Source organism: Rissa tridactyla, chromosome 3, assembly GCF_028500815.1.
Source record: "Rissa tridactyla isolate bRisTri1 chromosome 3, bRisTri1.patW.cur.20221130, whole genome shotgun sequence".
NCBI lineage: Eukaryota > Metazoa > Chordata > Aves > Charadriiformes > Laridae > Rissa > Rissa tridactyla.
Window position 1 is genome coordinate 77,279,697 of NC_071468.1, and position 21,182 is coordinate 77,300,878.

Below are 21,182 nucleotides of genomic sequence, written 5' to 3' on the forward strand. Positions count from 1 at the left end.
TTGCGCGCGGGCGGTGGGCGCGTCCGCTGGCGGCGGCAGCGTGGGTGCGCGTTGCCGGGCAGTCAGCTGGCCGCGGGGCGATAAGAGGGCGGGCGGCGCGGGGCGGCGGCGCTCGGTGCTCGCTCGTGTCCTGCTGCGCTCGGGAGGGAGACAGGGAAAGGGCGGGAGAAAAGAAGAGGCGCCCGCTCCGCCATGGCCGAGACGATCGCCGACACCCGGCGGCTGATCAGCAAGCCGCAGAACCTGAACGACGCCTACGGGCCGCCCAGCAACTTCTTGGAGATCGACGTCGGCAACCCCCAGACGGTGGGGGTGGGCCGCGGCCGCTTCACCACCTACGAGATCCGCGTCAAGGTGAGGGCCGGGCCCGGCTCGGTGGGGAGCGCTGGAGCACGTCCTGCTCCCCCTCACCGAGGGGCCGGCCCTGCCGCCCCGGCCCAGGCGTGTGGCCGGGGGAGCTCCACCGGGTGCGTCCCCGCGGTGGGCCCCGGCGCCTCGGGAGCAAATACGGGGCTGGAGAAGGGGAATGTGTGTCGGTGTTGGGGTCCGGCCCCCTCCTCTGTAAGCGGGAGGGGTGTCCCCGGGGCCGGGGCTGGCCGGGGTGACGGTGACAGGCCGCTGCCGTGTCCTTCAGGGCCTGTTTTTGAGGTAGTGTGGTGAGCGGTGCTGGGGAGGTGATGGCTGAGCAGTGGTGGACTTCATCCTTGGTGTGAGAGCAGGCCCCAGCTTCTGCGAGCGACTGGAGCTGATAACTGGTGTGGTAGCTAAGATGACACGTCTCGGTCAAGAGATAACCAAAGGGCAAATGTTCTTTTGGCACTGCTGGGTGCAGCTGCCATTAGACTGAAATATCGCTGTGCTGCGAGCAATTGTGCAGGTTTTGGCTGGGATAGAGTTAATTTTCTTCCTTGTAGCTGGCACGGGGCTATGTTTTGGGTTTGTGCTGAAAACAGTGTTGATAATACAGAGATGTTTTCATTATTGCTGAGCAGTGCTTACACAGAGTCAAGGCCTTTTCTGCTTCTCACACCACCCCACCAGCGAGTAGGCCACATTAAGCCACAACAGCTTGGCTGTCTCTAAGTAAATAAAAGAGTGCAAACTCTCAGCAGTCTGCGATGTAGTAATATGGGTGTATCTGCCTTGAGAAGGAGGTCAAGTTCAGGATTCCAGCAGCCTCAAAAGTCCATAGAGAATGTGTAAATAAGTCTAGTGGGCACATGTGCTAGATCAAAGTTAGCTGAAGTGATAAGGTGAGTGTATATGGGGGAAGCATTCCTGCTTTCTTTTGCCCCTGAAATATAAATTGTGTGCCTAATGAACAGGGCTGTTTCTCACCATGGGCTATCACATACTCTCTCTCAGTAGCATTAGAGCCCTTCCTAGCTGAAAGGGCTGTGTTCACTGACTTGCCCCAAAGGCTAGTAGTCTTGACTTCACATAGCTTTTCTCAAGCTCATTACTGTGTTCCCTCGATTTTCTAGTTTCATAAACAAGGCCTGGAGGAGTGGACAGACAAATGCAGTATCTATGGCATGGTCCTCACCTGTGGCTTGTAGGGACTTGAGACAGGGCACCTTTTTAGTTTATGCTGCCAGGGATAAGCTGGGTTGAGAAAGATGACCTTCTACAACTTATCTTTTTTGTAGCTTGTGGTTGAGTCTACTGCCTTGTGTAGCTTTACTCTGTCACAGCTGATTGAACCTAGTCAGTTATTACAGGCTGTAATAAGAGGGGGAAGAAGCTTCATTAAGCCCCTGCACACGCTTTCTGCAATATGAGTTCAGCTTTCACTGAACGCCATGGAGTGCATATGCCTTCATGGCAGGGAAGGCTTCAGGTGAAGACTGCTGCCTTGGTCACTAAAATTCTTCAGACAAGACTAAAACCCTGTGTGGATATTCCAGTGTTAAAGGTCTAAGTTCTCAGCTTAGTGTAATTTTATGTAAAAGAGCAAAATCAACTGAGATCTAAAGCTGCTAGGGAGGATACTTTTTTAATTCTGATGCTCCTAAATTGTCATGTCCAGTAGCTATTCCCGTGTTTCAGGATGTCTTCATAGGGCAAGAAGAATAAACTAAAATAATTGTAGCCTGTGTTTGGCCTCTGTGTGAGGGCAAACTGGAACTTGCCAACTTGTGTTGCATTACACTGCCCTTATCAGGATCCTAGTTGTCCACTTAGCAGAAAGATGTAACTCTACCTTGCTGGGAAGTGTTTGTGCCTGAAGTTCCTGATGACTTTTCTTTCCATGAGACCAAACATTTGGAATTGCTGGATCCAGGGAAGATGATACAAAAGGGACTGAGCCGTCATATGGCCTTGGGAATGAGACCTTTGCTGGCATTAAAAAATAATATTTTTTTTAAAATCCCCAACTGAAGTTCTTCAGCAGAAAGGAAAGCAGAAAAACAGGTTTTGAGACAGGTTACTCTTAGCCCGTGTGCTGGTTGGTGTAGAAAATTCTGGATTCCTGTTGTAACGAAGACCTAGAAGTGACTTGAACAAACAGACCCTGTGATAGTACTGTGACCTTCCTCAGTTCTTCCTCCCAGTCCAATTACTGTATAAACATTGCTTCCTCTGCCCTCCTTACTTGCATCTGTGCATGCCTGTATATGGGACTATCTCCTATAATATATGATCATTCCCTTTCCAGTTGTGCACTACTGTACACGTACTGTATCCATGCTGTATACATTTATAGCTATCATGAACTATAAAATTGGGTTTTATGGCTGTATGCTGGAAGGCTACAGAGCAGGTAATACAAGTCATGCAGAATTATGTTCACTGTCTAAACTTGTATCAATTAGCTGCTTCTCAGCAGAACACAGGACATGTTGCTAATATGCAAACTGCAGCATGGGAGAAGAGTTCGAACTTGAATTGCTGTAGTATCGTATTTCTAAAAGGTAGGCCTTGTACTATAAGCCGCTTGTTGGAGCGTGGCAGACAATAGCCACCAGCTAGCCTCTGCGGTTTGACAATTGCATGTGGTCACAGAAAGTAGCAGCTGACATTGGCAGTTTCCCCCAGCAGTGCTAGAAGTGTCAGCGGAGCAAACCTGAGAAGATGGAGCGAGTTACCTGTGTCATATCTGGAAAGCTATGTCTTCAACTAACACCAATGTCAAAATGTTCAGTGGTGCAGAAATGGATGGGTTAACTGCTGCCAAGTTCTGGTAAAAGCTATTGGACAGCCTCATGTTATGGTGGGAGGTCATGCTAAGTCAGAAACATTGTCAGAGAGGACACTGAGATTCAAGTTGGTGTTGAAGCAATTAGACTTGTACCATTGTCATGGTGTTCACAATCTTGGTCCAAGGGTAATTCTATTTTTATTGCTTTGAATCTCAAAGCTTAACTTTTTGGGGGAAGACTGAGCTTGCTATCAGACTCTTGAATTGATGCCTGATAATTAACATCTTGCAAAAAGTACTTGTGTTGAAATACTGCAGGGTTTTCCCCAAAGCTTTTTATTGGCAAGCTTTCTACTGGTATTGCAGATAAAGCATATCTGTCGCTTGGAGAGCAACAAGTGGAACAACTTAATGCTTCAGTTCTTGTATCTCTGTACTCATCAACTTCTGGTGGAAGTTAGAAAACCGAATGCGGAACTCAAAGGTTTTGGGTAGACTGCTCAGCAATATACTACTGGATAAGCAAGTCAATTGTATTTCAGTACTTAGGAAAGTTTTTCATAGCGTGTGTCTCTGTGCAGGCTAGTAGGATGGCTGTGCATTGTGGTAAAGAGGTAGGTAGGGGGCCTACAGGAAGGATGGGGAGGGACTCTCTATCAGGGAGTGTAGTGGTAGGACACAGGGTAACGGTTTCAAACTGGAAGAGGGTAGATTTAGATTGGATATCAGGAAGAAATCCTTTACTGTAGGGGTGGCGAGGCACTGGAACAGGTTGCCCAGGGAAGCTGTCGATGCCACGTCCCTGGAAGTGTTCAAGGACAGGTTGGATGGGGCTTTGAGCAGCCTGGTCTAGTGGGAGGTGTCCCTATCCATGGCAGGGGGATTGGAACTAGGTGATCTTTAAGGTCCCTTCTAACCTGAACCATTCTATGAAACGCATGGTGCTTTCACAAGAAGTCAAGGTCTGAGTGCTGCAGGTAGAAATATACAGTAGTTCTAGTGGGCAACTTACTTCACAGATGGTCAGTTGGCCAAAGTACTGACTTTCTGAGCCTGAACTTGCATTAAGTAACATTCTGTTATCAGCAAACTGGACAAGGTGGCGAGAGAAAGCTTCCCACTGTAGCAACCAGTATAAGGCGCACAATGTGGCAGTATGCCACTACAGTGCAGCTTGGCAATGAAAGTCAAATGTCTTGTTCAGTAATGGTAGATAATAGAAAATGCCATCCTGCAGTGCTAAAATAGCAGATTTGAGTGGGTCATGTTCTTGACAGCGTACTTGAGAATTTGCTTTCCATCAGCAGCACTAGGCAGTGAGTTCGTACCATTCTAAGGTGTCCTTTGTGTGAAGGCTTAGGGTGAGCTAAAAAGGAGAACAATGCAGTAGGGTATAAAGCTCTAAGTGCTCTTTCTGGTGAAGTGAAACTTGATAAAGTAGTCCTCTCATCTAAAAGTATCTAGATGATCACAGCATGGTGACTGTGCAGTGGTTAAAACTAACACAATCAACTAGACTGCCTGCAAAAGCAATACAACAATCCACTGCCTTTACCTCTTGAGGCAACAGTTAAGTTCTCAGTGTGAATAACTTTGCATGACATATGCTGTTTCTCAGGAGTTCACTCAGGAACCACCACGAGAAGGGTGGTGGTTCCCTCTACTTGTTATACCTTTTCAGGGTGGGCTTGTGCAACAACACTCAACACTCTTAAAGGGCATGTGGATACCTGTTACTATTTATAGGCTGTAAGCCAGTCCTCTCTCTTAATTCCAGGAAACATATGTAGAACGAATTACAGTTGTCATATAATCATCCTACAGCATGTCTGTGGTGCTCGGTCCAGTTCCAGGTATCCTTTAACTTCTACTGTAGTTGAGACAAATAGTTTTCCTGGTAAGTGGGTCAACAGGAACATCTTTGCTCAAACAGATTCTGTGCAACAGCTTCAGTTGCTAAATCCTTTAAGGAGACAACATGTAAGCTTTACAAGCTAACTCCAATCCCAGCAACTGGTGACACACTTCAGAGCCATACACCCATTGTAAAAGCGGTGCCGTAGGAGTTAAGCACATTGGTTAGAATGCTGTCAGCAAAGCTTATGGGTATCCAGGAACCTGCTGCATTTGGGGAAATACCCTTTGTTAACACTATTTCATCTGTTGCTGTAGAGGTAAAAGTGACTTCTGTGCTGCCTATTCTAGTTGGGTTTCTCACCTAGACTAAAAGCTTACATTATCCATTTATGGTTAGTGAGAACTTGCAGAGAAGTCATTAATATTCAAACTGACAGTTAGAACTAAAAAAAATACCTTTTACAGGAGCTATCAGTCCAACTAGTTAAAGAATTCTTTTTAGTCAAACCAAAGTTAAACAAAAAGCCTTCGTCTTAATTCTGTTTTTTAATGTTGAATGGCCTGTTGCCTCTGATCATACTGACTAAACTCGGTACTAAGGTACACCTTAGTTTCTTGAAGTTCCACAGCTCAGTAGCTTGTCTTGAGATGTAGAAAAGTAATGCCTTGCTGCTGTGCGTCCAGTTGTTGTGAAATGTATCACTTGGGTGGTGCCAATGCTCTTTAAGGCAGCAGTTGCCTTTCCTTTGTCTTCTGTAGAAAGACTTCTGGAGACCTGCAGAGGTGCTTGGCTACATAGGCCCAGCGTGGGGAAGGAAGTGAATACGCAGGCTAAGAATAGTATTGGTCCCAAAGGATTGGGGAAGTATATCAAAATACTGCTGAACTTGAGCTGCTTTTGAAAGTCTGTTCTCATTTTAACACATTTTTTTCAAGACTTAACTTTGATGCAACATTTGCATTTCAGCATATTTATACTAGTCTGACTTGAGTGACTGACTGATTTGACTCTGACTTCTGTGATCAAATCAAGTCAGGGTAAGATGGTAAATGAACTGAAAATGTAACTTGCTCAGAAAGCGCTTGTCTTATGCCATGGTTTTGCGAAGTGGCACTTTTTATCTGGTGAATGTCTTTGAAATGTTCTGTCCTTGAACAGTACAAAATTTCCCATTCTTCATGTGTTCATCAGGGTTTGAAGTTGCAGACTTTTATCCCGCTATGGGAAGAATCTGCTTGTATGTGTAGTTGACTTCAGCATTGTTCGGTTTCATAGTTAGTGAAGCTTGTGGTGGAGTAATGACTAAACACTGACTCAGTGTGGATGTGTTTAGGAATGCATAATCAGCACTAATTCTCTCTTTCTCTACAACTGCAAATCTTGCATCATGCTGCAAGGCTGCTCTAAGTGTAGTTAATTACTCTTTTAACACCCCACTCTAGACACTGCTGCCAGTTAGATATTTTTAGACTCCTCTTCAAATAATAAAAATGCAGTGATTCAAGTGGCTTGGTTTTTCTGTTCTGCAGCCCAGGTACTGCACCTTCACAAACATTAACTGTTCCCTTGAGCAATAATTCAGAGCGGGATAGCTGGAAGGCTAAGATCTTCCTAGGACACTGTCTAGGGAGACATGGAAGTGGCTTGGAAGAAAGAAACTTCCAAAGCAGGGAGAGTGGGTTTCCATGTCTATTGCATGCATTTGCTCTGAGTAGCTGACTCTTCTGTAGAGGTTTTTGATTAAACTAGGTTCAAGAGCCTAGTCCAAAGGTACTGAACTAGTTTGGAGTTGACATCTGTTACTGTGTAAATAAAATAAGTCTGAGTAGTGCTTCTTATTAATATATTAGTTTAACTGGTGACTTGGACTTTCTTTACTTCTGCGTGTACAATGTGGGCCTTGATTGTCATGTATTAAGAGGGCACTCTAGTACAGTGCTGAACAGACCACATCAAATGGAACAATGACTAATCTTTGTAGGACAAATGGCTGTGATCCAGGTAGGCATGTGGTGCCAGAGTATTTTCATACATCTTTATTTTTAGATGGCTTGCCAAAAAAGTGTCAACTTGGACTTTAGAGCAGGCAGGTCTCTACCATTTTTCATCTGGGGAAATAAATAATGCAGTGTAGACTTATGAGCTTCTAACTCTAGGGTAAGTATTTTCTTTAAAGTTTTTTCACTTGGTAATGCAATGCCAGTTGCACTACTGGAGGCTGTTTTAGCAAGTACATAATCCAAATGCCCTACAGAGCACTGAGTGAAGGGTAACTTTCTTGTTGTGAGAATGATGAAGAAACCATAACTTTCTGGTCAAGGTATAAAACCAAGTATTTTATTAACTGAAGACAGGTCCATGAACATATTCCTTCTGTGGTTATTTGAGAACCCAGCTCAAAAATTCTGTTGTAGGAGGATCTTCTGGGGCACATGACAGTATAGTTTGTGTTGGCCATGAAGCCAATTTTGAAAGTATAACTACAAGCTAGTGTAAAATCCAGAAGAAAGTGAAGCTACATCTTAAGTGGTTTAAAGCCACGTCTATATCTGGAAATAAAGCTTCAGAGACTATTTCTATGGGCCTAAGCTGCAGCACCCCCTAAGTGTTAAGGTGTGCTACAAATTAATTAACAGGAGCTATTGGCCTTTATGTAGCTCTGAGGTGGCTACTTAAAGTGAATTTGCTGATCCAATAAAACTGGAACTATGAAGAGATTTTTTTGCTACTTAGTATACTTACTTCTATACTAGTTATTTGTCTCTTGTTTCTTGCAAGTTCTGAAGTGTAGGGATAATGGACTGTCTCCAGCTCGCAAAGCACATTAAAACTTTTGTTCCTGATAAAAATATCAATTGCAGCAATTCACTGCAATTTTGTCAGCCCCATTTGACCGTAGCTGGTAGATGTCAGCTAAGGATGCTAAAGCATCAACTTAACGTGATCCCTCTTCAGTCATTCTCAATGAGAAACAAATGGTAACCTGAGAGTAGGCCAAACCAGAGCATATGGCAGTCGTACCTTGCAATTGTGTAAGAGTAGGAAACCCTTCTCTTTAAAAGGAATATTTGGTATTTCAAAGGAGGCTTTGGCTGGCTAACCCTGAAATAATTTTCTAGAGTTACTAATTCTGTCTGGGTATTATAAAAGCTTTTGCCTGAATGTGTACTTCTTGAATTGGGTTCCTGTTCTTACCCTTGGCTTCTGAGGATACAACCTGAAGAATAAAGAATCACTAAACAATCTGTTTTTCTAGACTTACTCTGCTTTGAGCCTTTTGACCGTGGCATACCATAATTCAGCTGTTTGTGATGTTGGTGAACTTGATCAGGCAATGATAGATGCTGCTTGGCAAAAACACAGGCAACCCTACACTAATTTTGGTAGAGCAGCTCTAGCTAGGCTCAAGGCATTGAACTTGGCACAGGTTAACTCTTGTCTAAAGACTGGTAGTCCTTGTGGTTGTGTTGCTATTGGGATTTTACTGCCCTTAGTCTTTAAGATGGAAAACATACTACCTCCATGTCTCAGTACTGTGGAGTGGGAAGTTCTATAGTTCTTGGTTTATCTTAAGTCAGTATTGTTTAAAACTTGGGTGTATACATATGGTCAATTTTTTTCAGTGTTCTATTAACTTTAGACTTCTTGCACGTAATGTACTTCCAGTAGACCTGGACACCAAGTGGATAAAAGGGGAGGTAGGACTCTGGTTTGATCAAAAGGACTGAAGCTTAGAAAAATATCAACCTCTTATCTGACCTTTTGTGGTGGAGAAAGAGGTTTTCCTTCAGTAAAGTACACAGCAAAAATCTAAACTTCTAACAACTGAAGTTTAGAGCATGTTTGCCTTCTTTCTTGCTTTTTATAATTGCAGGAAATGGGGAGGTAGCTGCTTATGTCAAGTCGGGAAGGAAACAAACCACTGGCAAGGGTTCTGCAATAACAGTGGACTGCTGGAGCCAGTTTCTTGTACTAAAGGACAGCAGGCTCTTGCATTAAGAAAACCATAATACTTTTTTATCCACCCTGAATGCTACTTACTGGAATACCCCAGAATTCCCATTGGCTGACTGTAAATGTAGCCAAAGGGTGTAGTCTCTTGAGAAAGATTACAGCTTGTATGAAGAGATAGTAAGAAGCTTGAATTTAGCTTCTGAGAGTCAAGGCCACAAACTTCTATCAAAAGTGAGCTGAGTGCTTTCTTTCACTCTATTTTAATGGAAATAGAGTTGTATCAAGGCTACCATAACCTACTTGAAAAGACAACATCAAAGTAGGTGCTATGGCAACAGTGCAGCTTTATTCTCAGTCTGTTAAGGAGTGGGAGACATGGGCAATGCAGTGCTGCTGATGAGTGTTACACTGGCAGATGAGAAAATGAATCAAATTTACCTCGAACTACCCTGGGCAGCTACAGCTGTGGAGTTTCTGCAGTTGTGGGGGTGGGCTGGGCTGCAGTGACATTCAGAGTCGATCTTGTGGAGTGTCAGCATGATCTTTGAAGGAACCCAAATGCTATTTGCATTCAATTTTTGTCTGAAAACAAATTTGTAGGAGTGAGTCTGGCTACTTGCAAGGCTTTTTCCACTCACTGGGTAAATTAATCTAGTCTAGATAACAGAACACTTAAAATTAATTAGAATTCTAAACTGATGTATTTTAAATAAAGTATTCTGGTTTTCCTCCTGCATTTAAGGTAACTTGCATACCAGTATGGCTGTATTGGAGAGCTGTGTATCTGAAGCTGAATGAACAGTATTGACTAGTACTCAAATTACTTGCATTCTGCCTGTGAAAGTCTCCTCACTTGTATACATAAATGACTTTTGGATTTCTAACTGGGCATAGCTCAAGGATTTACCATAGTAACAGCTGGAAGACTTATCTGTTTGTCCAAGCTACTGTCTTAGCACTGTCATTTGCTTATGAGCTGAATTGGGAACTTCCTGAGCTTGGAGTTGAGCTTGTAGTTTGAATATGTTACAGCAACATAAATGTAGCTGAAGAAACATGCGTGGGTGTTTTTTTTGGGGGGGGGGGGGGAGGGCGGCTGCCTGGAAATCTATTAGCAGGTAACCACTGCTTCCCATTACCTGTTTGAACACTAGCCAAATGACTGTAGAAACTTGTTTGGCATCTGAGTGGAGGAATGCAGGAGTGACTTGAGGGTCTGGGTTTGTCATCTGCTGTTTAACTATGTAATTTAACTTGGCACCAGTTCTGACAATGTTTATTCCAGTATACTGGCTTGGCCATTAACTCACCCAGCAGAATACAGAATATAAGTCCGACAGTAGTCAGAGAAAGCCTAATGGTTGTATACACATAGTCTGACACAGAAACAGTATCTAGACAGAATCTGTCTTGCCTTGGCACCTTTCTGTGCTTAATTTTGTGTTACGTGGGACTTCTGCAGAGCTGGTTTACTGATCCTTCTAGAATTGCTTTATCTGCAGTTCTGGCTAGTGACTTTTGGTTGCCTAATGTCTTAGGTAATGCATAATTCTTTCATGTTGAGGACTTGCATTCAAACTGCTAGGAGGCATGATTTCAGACTAGGAAGTTGTTGAAAATGCTTTTGATAAAAATGAGACTAATTATTACAGCGTAGAAGAAACAATTGCTGCAGTAATTATGCTGAATTTATCAAAGGAATGAGCTATGTTCCAGGGGCTGTGCCAAACTGGGTCATGAGTTTCATGACAGTAGACTTAGCAGATCAGCAGGCCAGAAAAATGACACTATAAAGCGGAATGAACGTGGGGAGAAACGTTTGTAAAAAATGAAACTAGCCTGACTTCAAGTTTTGTGCCTTAACCTCATCTCTGTTCTAGCAGGCAAACAGGCACTAACAGTGTTTAGAATAGCTACTGGCACCTCAGTAACTAAACAAGGATAACTCTCAACATAAACTGTGAAGCTGAGAATTACTTTGTTTTACATACACTGTATGGTCTTCAAGTGACACTTCAACAGAAATGGGATGTTTTTGTTGTCGTCTTCTACCAAATTCTTGCCCAAAGATAGCCTGTGCTTCAGCAACTGTCTAGCTTACTTAATGAAAACCATCTATCTGTGGTAGATGGAGGCAGTAGGACATGCAGAAACCCTTCCTACTGAAGGAAGAAGTGGCCTGCTCAAAGAGGGTAATAATCCTTAGTGAGAAGGACTTCAGTTGTGAATATATGCTGTGTTAAAAATAGGGACCTAAGATGTAAATGGGTTAAGCAGTATAAAACAGGAGTCTCAAATTGCTGTTTTTAAATGGATCCTTTCTATCAGCTGCTTATCTGAAGAATACTGCTCTATCAGTACTAATTTCTGGAGGAAGGAAAATTGCTGTGGTTTCTGGGTTTTAAGGAACATGAGGCTTAAAGTTGATCTCAACAGATAGCTCTGATTTGTATCCAGACCAAAGGACACGCGCTTTCCTTTAGCATGTAGTTGTCAAGACTTAATGTAGTGGGAGCCTTCTAGCATACGCTTCAGTTTGAACATTTCCAGTGCTTATGATCAAAATTGGAGAAGATTTTTCAACTCAAAGGGAAAACAAGTACTCTCTCTCTCCTTTTCCCCAACTTGCTAGCTGGATTAGCATGTCAAAAGTTCAAAAAGGAATGTAGAAGGTAAAATGAGCTCAATTGGCACTTCTACCCCCGCATTGTACCTGTAAGCCTGATATGTTATTTAGAGATTAACTTTATAGACTTCGTGCCCAGAAGCATTAAAAGAGTTCCTGAAGACCTGGGAACTCATTGGGACTTAGCTGCTTTTATTCAGTTCTAATCCCTCTTGTAAGTAACTTGAGAGAAGAATGGAATATTTTCTGCAGGTGAGAGCCTATATGTTAAATATTGTAAAGGACTTTCTACCCAAGACACTGACAAAGAATTGATGTTGTAATGTGGAAGGCTGAACTTGGTTAAAAAGCCAATAGCTGAAATCAGAGAAAAATAATCCAGTACTTCACTTCTGGGAATCTCCTTCATGCACTGTGGGGGATCTAGCTTTATTCACTCTTGAGTAGAGTATTCTTATCCTCAAGATGAGAGTGTTTATAAATAAAGCCTGACTTCTGACTTCTGACTTAAGTGCAATTTTATTGTTAGTCACTAGTACAATCAACAATGTTTTATCTGGGAAGGAGAGCATGAATACTTCTAAACATTTAGCAATAACAGATTTCAGAACAAAATACTGTTCTGTACTTTATAATCTGTAAATTATGGACTAAATAGCATAATGTGAAAGTAAACAACTAACTTCTCAAGTACTTTTGAACTGTGACAGCCAAAAAATCATTGGCTGGCAGTAATACAATGGCCTGTAGTCATAGGGCTGCCTGGTGCAGGAAAGTATCTCTGCAGTTAAGCCTGTTTTGAGCAGCCAAAAGCACCACTCGATAGCTTAAACATAACAGCCTACAAATGGCTTCGTATAGGGATATCCACTCAAACTGGGACCAAAAGCTGAGTGAGGTGGCTTACAACTTAAAAAATAAAACAACAAAAACCAGAAGGCAGTAGCTAAGAGTGACTACTGTGCTTCTGCGAGCAGGAAAACTGGGGATAACTGTAGTCTCGTGTGAACATCAGCTTGCTAGGGTACTCCTCAAGAGTCTTTCAAGGTTTATAAGACAGTGAATGTGCAGTCTGACAATGGTGAGCTTTATTCTGTTAGTGCTGGTTATGTATGGTAAGTACAGACTCTTGGTCTTGCTGTTAGTAGGTCATAACTTCTACAAAAACGTTTGTAGCACTCTAGCCAGTTTGCCATCTCAACAACATTTAAGCTTCAGATTGTGATTGTGGCACTTTCGATTCTGGGGATGTCATTAGGAAAGTGCTTTCTTGATGTCTAATCTTAAAATGATGTGCAACCTGGATTACAGCAATGGGATAACCTGCCCCCAAAGAATGAATAGCAGTAATATAGGTTTTTAGACAAGTTAGTGTAGGACACCTATCAAAATGCTCATGTATTTAACATGGTCTTTTGCAGTATTATAGCTTGGCTCCCATTTGATGTTTCTTTCAAGGCTGTTAGAGTTGGGTGCTGACTCCTAGCCTTTTTGAGGAAAATTCTGCTTGGTTTAACTTTGTAGCAAAATAGTCTGCCCTCATCAGCACTGAATGTTGTGTTCCATCTTGGCCTTGTTGGCTTCCTTGGAGCTATCTAAACTCGGCAGCTTGGACTAGGAAATCTTCAACTTCATCTGGCCTGAATGGATTCACCGTAGGACTTAGTGGTTTTGCTTTTAAAGATGTTGGAGGCCATGTTGTATCTGGTAGCAAAGAAGTACAGGAAGCTTGGTTAATGTCCTACGCTGGTACCTGAAACACTCCATTGAATGCAGTAAGAGGAACCTGCATGGATTAAGAAGACTTTTTCTTCCCCCCAAAGTTTGTGCATTTATTGGCATTGGGAATCCAGCTCCTGCGAAAGTAAGAATAGCAGATGCTTGTGCAACCTTAGGAACATCTCATGTCACCAGTAAATCTGTTATTCTACTAGGTGATATGGTGACAAAATACCAGTGATTAGGATGCCATATAAATGAGGCCCACAGTTAAGCAGTTTGAGGCACAGCTTACTCATTTAGCTTACAGAGCTTTATCTGTATTTCTGTATTTTGAGTGGTTCTCAATACTGTTGTTGCTGAAGCAGAACTAATTTGTGATTTAACAGCTTGTTTCTTGCCTCTGCTTATCAAAACTTCTGATTTGTGTAATCAATAGCTTATGTTCTTGTTTTCAGACAAATCTACCTATCTTCAAATTGAAAGAATCTACAGTCAGAAGAAGGTACAGTGACTTTGAATGGCTAAGGAATGAACTAGAAAGAGAAAGCAAGGTGGGTAAAATGAAAGGTAAATACAAGTATTCATATACTTAAAGCATATATATCATATAGAGCAGTTATTGTTGTTGAAAATGTCCAGAACTAAAACACTGTCATTCAGCAAACTTCAGTTGTACAATGCTAGAGACTATTTAATGGTTTTGAGTTAATTTGGAGTTAAACTACTTGAATTCAACTTACCTCTATGGCAGGTACTGTTCTCCTCTGGTCATGTTGTATTACTTCACTAGGGACGTGATTGATGAGTTGGGTCCTCTAAGAGGAAGAGGTGGCACAGGAGGTATGTAAACTTATTTACAGGCTGCACTTAAGGATACTTTTCTAAATCTTTCAGGTTGTGGTACCACCTCTACCAGGAAAAGCTCTTCTCCGTCAGCTCCCCTTCCGAGGAGACGATGGCATATTTGATGATTCCTTTATAGAGGAAAGGAAGCAGGCTCTTGAACAATTCATAAACAAGTAGGTGTTGGGTCTAGTTATCTGGAGACGTACTCAGAACTCAGCTCTGGAAAACTGAATTAAAGCTGTTAATCTTCTGTGGTAGCTGCACTAGGTTCAGAATAATAACTTTCACATAATCCTGCAGTAGAGCGTACTAACATTGCTCAAACAGTGTTTAGTTTGGATATCTTAATGCTTACCTGAACAGCTGAAATGAATGTTAGTGTTGTTGTTAATTTATGCAAATTACTACTAAAATTATAGCATTCAAAATAGTTCTACTTTTTCATTTCTGAAAAGGTATCCTCCATTGGGTGAACAATGGAGCTTACAATGGGCTTACAGCAGTTTACTTTGATTGCAGATGTGAGGCATTATCAGCTTGTGTAATGATGCATATTTTCTCTAATCATCATGAGAATCTTTCTGAAATGTAAAAACACTACCTGAAGTATACACATATATAGTTTGAAATAGACACTTAAGGTTTTGTCACTGCCTTTCAAAGGGTGAGCAGAAATTATAGTAACAAAGTCTTATGATTCTTTTTCTACCATCTTGACACTACTAACCGCACTCCATGTAGTGACCTGAAGAGCTACTTTAATCTCTTTAACAATGTGGATCCAAGCAGTGGGTAAGAAGGAATACTGTTGGTTAACCAGCTCTTCTGGTCTCTAGAGCCAACACTGTTCAGACCCAACTGGATTTGAGACTGCTGTCTTTAAACCTTCAAGCTTGTCAGTTCCACTAGCATTTTAATGTTGTTCAGTAGTAATGCTGTTTAACAGGGACAGAGGATGTCTGTGAGTTAAGCCAGAACTTCATCTGCTTGTCAGTTATTGTTAGTTCAGGCATGTGGCTTGGAGTTGCAAGTGACTAATTTGCATCTGTCTTGTGCAAGTAAGCTAAGTGTGACTGTATGAAATCTCAAATTTTTCTTCACACAGTTGCTTGTTAGCTCAATTTAGAGGTATTGCTAATGGTTCTGAGCAGGTAAAAAAAAAAAAACTTCAGAATGCTCTTTCCTCTAGTCAAAGACAAGCGGAATGAATTTCCAGGGCATCTAGTTTTGCATTTATGCTACATGAAGGCAGATGTGCTTATAGTAAGATGGAATGTGGGGTTTTAAGTGTATACAATCAAGGCATTCATGACTGCAAAGTACAAATTTTATCTGTGCAGGCTTGAGACTCTACATTAAATGTGGAAGAAGTGCACTTACTGAAGGTTTTGTATGCTGAGTTTAGCAATATCTGGGGGAAGAAGACTGTTTACATTCTGAAGCAGCTGATAGTGAAACAGTCATCTTAACTGAAATCTCTAAAAAAACTCAATATAGGTGACAGAAGTGGAGTGGCCAGTTTACTGGTATCATTTGTTCAGTCCTACAGCAAGTAATACATTGATCTTGTAGAAGTGTAAAACTTTTTGGTCAATTTTTCCTCCATTGAGACATAAAAGCAGGCTGTTAATGTAGATATTGATGTAGTGGCAGGCTTGAGTACAGCTGGAACAAGATTCTTCAGGCAGAACTCCTAGTTATTCAGCTGCATCAATTTATTATAATGGCATGACCAACTCATCAAGCAAATATTACTAAAGTTTCAAACCATGTAGAAGCTTTAAGACTTATAGTGAGTACTCTAGGTACTAGTGAAATTGGTCCTGGAGTTAATTTACGTAATATGTCACATTACTGCATTCTCAAAGCTGGTCTTTGCTGCTAGAACTAGAGAAGAGTCCCTCAGATAACTGATATCACTATCTAAAAAAAGATCTTGATGCACCAATGCTAGTTCTTGATCTCTAGGATGTTATTGAGAAGCTTTGTCCTTCTAGATGTAAAATCTAGGGGGACTAAATCACAGCAGTGCAGGTTGCTTGAGTCAGCTCTCTTGGGCCAGCTTGCTGGCACCACTACCTATAGTGACATTCACAGGGGTAGCTACATTGCAAAACATTTGTCTGCCTGAATGTGACTTTAGGGTCCATGAACACTTTTGAAGTAGCAGCTGCTCTGTGTAAGGGTCACCTTAGAGAATAATTCTGAGGAAAAGCCAATGCAGAGTGAGGTAGGTATTCATGTGAAACCAAGGGCTGAATCTGAGACATCAGATCTAGTCTTGCAATTCAGCCACCAATTTGCAAGCCTCCCTGAAAGGGAGAAGGAATATGCTGCTGCCTCATCTCTTGTGTATCTTTCTCTTGAAGTTCAAGGCCCGCAACTGCAGTGTGATGGGGGTGAGAAACTCAAACTAGTTATTCCAGACTGTCTTCCTCATGAACTAGTGCTTGAGACTGCTGCCCATTTACCAGAATGTGGCAAGATTAATAGGCTTAATGACTGCACTTGAAATAATCTGTCAATGCTGAATAGGAGAGCTCAGCTTCCCCATTAAAGGGCACCCTTGATGACAAGTGAGTAGTGACAGGTGAATCTGTCCTGTTGTGAAATAGGCAGTAATAGGTACATTTGGAGAAGATGCACAAAAGTGCTTGGAAGTACCGATGCTGAGCCACTGGAGTTGACTGTATTACACGTGTTCAACTAGATAACTTCCATTTGAAGTAGAAATATTCTGGCAGATATGGAGGCCATAAGGCTGACACAAGCTGTCCTTGGGAGGGTGGGAGGCTTTCTCGCTTAAAGGGAGAAGCCTGTCTTGATTGACCAAACTGGATGTAACTTTTTTCAAACCAAACTGCTTTCGGTTTTTGTATCCATAAGCGATCAACTTCCAGAGATTTTGAGTCTCTTGGATTTTTACTTACACAGAAGACTGCATGGTATTTTAAGGGCTTAAATGCAATAACTTGTGGTTTTCTTCCAAGCCTGGGAGTGTTTTCTAATTCAATGTCAGCTTCTTTACTGTTAAAAGGATGGTGTCCCAGTCTATATGTGGAACAAAACTAAATCTGCAGTAGAGGTGGTGGTCTCTTCTAGAGCCAGACAAAGTCTGTGTCTCCCATGTTTCATATCCAAAGACACCAGTAATTAACAGAATGGCCAGTACCCTCTGGCTGTGCATCAGTGCTGCTTGTGCATGCTAGGAATAGTGACCGTGGTAAGTCACAGTGTCAGAGCCCTCAGAAGACCTTCACACCCTTTGGTGGAGTAAGTCTTTAACTCTGCCTGGGCTAACTGCTACTGAATTAGACTGAGAACTGAGGGGTTAAGCTGCCTTTAGAAAGGTGTCCTGTGTCAAAGGTATCAAGACCTGTAAAAATCCACTTGGCTTGCTTAACTCTACGTTTCCTAATGCTAGGATGGGCACTTTGATAGTCCTCAATTGCAGGTGACAGATGATAATGACGTGACACGCTTCCAAATGATCAGAGGTAGCTCAGGGTTCCTATGGACTAACTTCATCTGGGGGAGAATGACAAATCTTGCTGCCAGACATCATTCTAGTTGCCAACAGTGAACTGGAAGAGTGATCTATGCCTAAGTGCAGAACCATAGGTTATAAGTATAAAACCTGCTGACTGGCTGCAAGTAGACTTGATTTGTTAGCACTAATGCTTTTTTTTTCCTCTCCAGGGTTGCAGGCCACCCACTGGCACAGAACGAGCGCTGTCTTCACATGTTCTTGCAAGATGAAGTAATAGACAAAAACTACACACCATCCAAAATAAGACATACTTGAGTTCCGAAACAGTCTTCTCAAACATTAGTGGTTCTTATGCTTGGTTTTAAGAGGTTGTAGTTTGTCTTAGCATGCTGAGGATAAACAGGCACGAAGTCTCCACTAACATCAGTACACTGCTTGGGCTTTTGCATATGCTTTATAGCATTAAAGAACTCACTTGTCTTCTAGCTAAATCCCTCTGACTCCTTGATTTAAGAGTATTATACTATGAGACCATCCACCCCTTGCAATGTCTCACAGACCTTTCCACTCTTATTTGCAATGACTTAACAATGTTTACTGACTTGGCCTTACTTGAACTTGCACAGTTGTAGTGTCACGTGTTCACTTGTATTTGACTAAACTGCTATGCTGTTTCTGAGGTAGTAATCTGTCTGAACTTCTGTAGAAAGATTGCTTTATTTCTGATACCCTGTGTGAGAAACACTTATGCAATTGTCTTCAAGCTTGTAAAAACACTTTATACTGAAGTAATGAGGGAATTATCTTTATATTCTGTAAGAGGAAAAAAAAAATCAAATTTATATACTAAAGTAACTTGTCTAAAGTTTTGAAATAAAAGTGAAAATGCACTTCAAATGTTTTGTCACTCTTGACCTTGAGTGTGGGGTATCTCATGCTTTCTGAGAAGCAGGGACTTGACTATACTAAGTGAACCGGTGTTTCAGCCTTGCTGTGATGCTCTTCAATGTAGTCTTGTGTTACTAACAACCACTAAATACCCTTAGGTGCTGGCACTCACTGATCAAGTGGTTTGGGAAAAGAGTACCTTTCTACTTGTCATGAGAAGCCTCAATCTAGCTTCGACTAGCGAGTGAAAATTATACCGTCCTACAGAGAAAGGAATGTTGACATAACCAATTAGATTAAAGTAGCTCTGCTCTACAAATACAATTATGGAGCTGAAATTGTACAAGCCAGCTCTGAGATGTGATTGTAGACCACTTCCCTGAACACTAAAGGAAGCGGAAGCTGTAGCATTGTGCTTGTATGACCACGGGTGAAATGCAGGTGGTTGGTGCCTGAACTGCAGTTCACAAGCAACGCTGCTGAAGTCATCTTTCTCACTAGATGCCTCTATGGCTGGAGGAGCTTCCATAGTGCTTCCAGACATGACATTGGAGTTTCCTATCCACATGCTCTTGAAAACAGATCCAAGAACACTCTAGTAGCAATCTGATACAGTGTTTTGTGCTATTTGGTAACAAGCTTAGGCTTGGCTCTGCTTTTCTTTCCTTCTTATAATACTACTTATCACTGCTGAGAACGTCCTGCGGACTTACTGGCAAAGTTATTAGTTTCCTTTAAATAAGACTATTAACTTCAGTCATGGAAATCTGGATGTAGAAGAGCGAGCTGACAAAAGTGGTGGCTGACTGGATTATATGTAGTACTAGTGACTAGCTCAAATAATCGCTCTTTCCCCCTCATACTTAACAAAAACTGTGTTGAATCTCTCCAACAGTCCTAATAATGAAACCAGGGACCAAAACTGACACAGTCCACTTGCAGCCTAGAGCTGTCTAGCTTTTCAAGAAGTTTTTGATGATGTAAAATCAATTCTAAAATTCCATGTGCTTGCTGAATCACACTTAAAATTTGAGTTACTCTTGGAAATGGGGGAAGAAGGGCTAAATGTATATGAAATTTTATTATTTAGGTTTACATATGTAGTAAAGTGTTTTTTCTCAAATGTTCTTTTCTGAGAGAAGCTTCTTTCAGAAATCAAAGTAAATGCCCCATCTTATCCTTAAAAGATGACACAATCTGTATCATCGGCTGTGGAAATAAAAGAGTTAAGCTGAAGAGGGAGAAGCTGTGTGCTTGATGTCAAAGTATTCCTAGTTCCAAAGTGAGGACTTGGAGATTGACAGGGCATCTGCACTGAACTCTGGGATTTTGCCTGGGCTTCCATCCTTCAAGGCTAACTGGAGACCCTAATTCTAGTGTAGTGTAACTGGTTCTGTGTCTGTGCAATCTGCAGTACTGGGAGGAAGACATGGCCTGAGATCAGCTGTGCCTAAACCACAGGGATCTGGGCATTGTTCCCAGCTGGTGAGTCTGCTTTGCAGCTGGGCTAGGTTCCTGCAGGTAAGAGGATGAGATATGGATGTGCACTCATTGCTCTCCCTGCTCTGCAACTGGGAGAAAGCCAGTACACTCCGTTGCGTCCTCTAGCCTGGGTGATGTAGGGAGTAGGACTACAGTGCGCTGCAGAATACGGTTGCCTTGCAGCGTGAGTGCAGTTCATGTTTATTGCTGCTCCGGGACAGCAGCATGAATCTTATTGAAATTAGTGTTCTGTCATGGGTTCTGCACAGCACTGGGTTCAACTGTTTTAGCTCATAAACTGAATTGTCGCAGAGTGGAGAGCCGCAATTGATTTTCTGCCCTGTCTAGTTCTTTTTAGTGTGGAGAGCAAAAAATGGTTGGAGGTTTTTACAGGTACAGTAAGAAAACTTCATAAAGTGTTTGTTGGTTTGTTTCTACGAATGTGCTAGGCCTTGTGGTAAATGCATTCTCAAGTGCTCCATGCTGGTTTGTATAGAAGATGATTCAAAGTCCTGTAGTCCATACTTTGTCTCACCTGACTCATTAAAAGGCTGGTCTCAGATACTTTATGGGCCTGGCTGTCTTGGAAAGGGCAGAATGTGAGACCTATCAAACTGCAGCAATGGGAGAGAGATGGGGTGAAAACTCTGACCTCTGAAACACGTGAGATTTTTGTGGAGTCTTTTGTTTTTTTGGAGTCAACGGAGCTAGGGTTTCACTTGTGACCCTTGACGCTGGAAACCAAGGAGCCATTGATATACACTACATTTTAGCCTGTCATTTTAGCCTGCGTGGCTCTTTGGTCACTCGTTGCCACATGAATACTGTGTTATATTTCCATTCTCCTATTGCCAGCTTGTTCCTGTGCATTGGGAGTTGCTTAAGTCTTTCTTTGGTGTGATTACACAATTGGACGCCTTAATAAAACCTCAGAATGTTTTTAATTGAAGCAGTGGTTTTGTACTCATCACCCTTTGTTAGCTGCACAATTCACCAATATTAAAAATTGTAATAACATGAAACGGAAGACTTGTACTAGGTTAGTCCTGTGATCTGTTTAGTATTGTGTCCTAGAAAAAGCTCTGTGTTAGCTCCTTGAGAAGGAAACCTTGCAGCAGGTGTATATTTTAATCATAGAAAACAGCTCTGTGCAGGACCTCAAAGTCCCTTTGCC

The 21,182-nt window shown here is 42.0% G+C and overlaps 1 protein-coding gene across 2 annotated transcripts; it reads left to right on the forward strand.

The window, feature by feature from the left end:
• Nucleotides 1-36: 36 nt before the first annotated feature.
• On the forward strand, nt 37-20,957 carry SNX3 (sorting nexin 3). 2 transcript variants are annotated; one of them, XM_054196375.1, is made up of 4 exons: nt 45-354; nt 13,758-13,853; nt 14,197-14,321; nt 17,848-20,957. In XM_054196375.1, exons 1-4 carry the CDS (start codon nt 193-195, stop codon nt 17,951-17,953), a joined length of 489 nt encoding a protein of 162 aa, XP_054052350.1. In that variant the 5' UTR covers nt 45-192; the 3' UTR covers nt 17,954-20,957. The 2 variants fall into 2 exon arrangements, with proteins under 2 accessions (XP_054052351.1, XP_054052350.1); XM_054196376.1 differs by lacking the exon at nt 14,197-14,321 and having other exon boundaries at nt 37-354.
• The last annotated feature ends 225 nt before the right edge of the window (nt 20,958-21,182 follow it).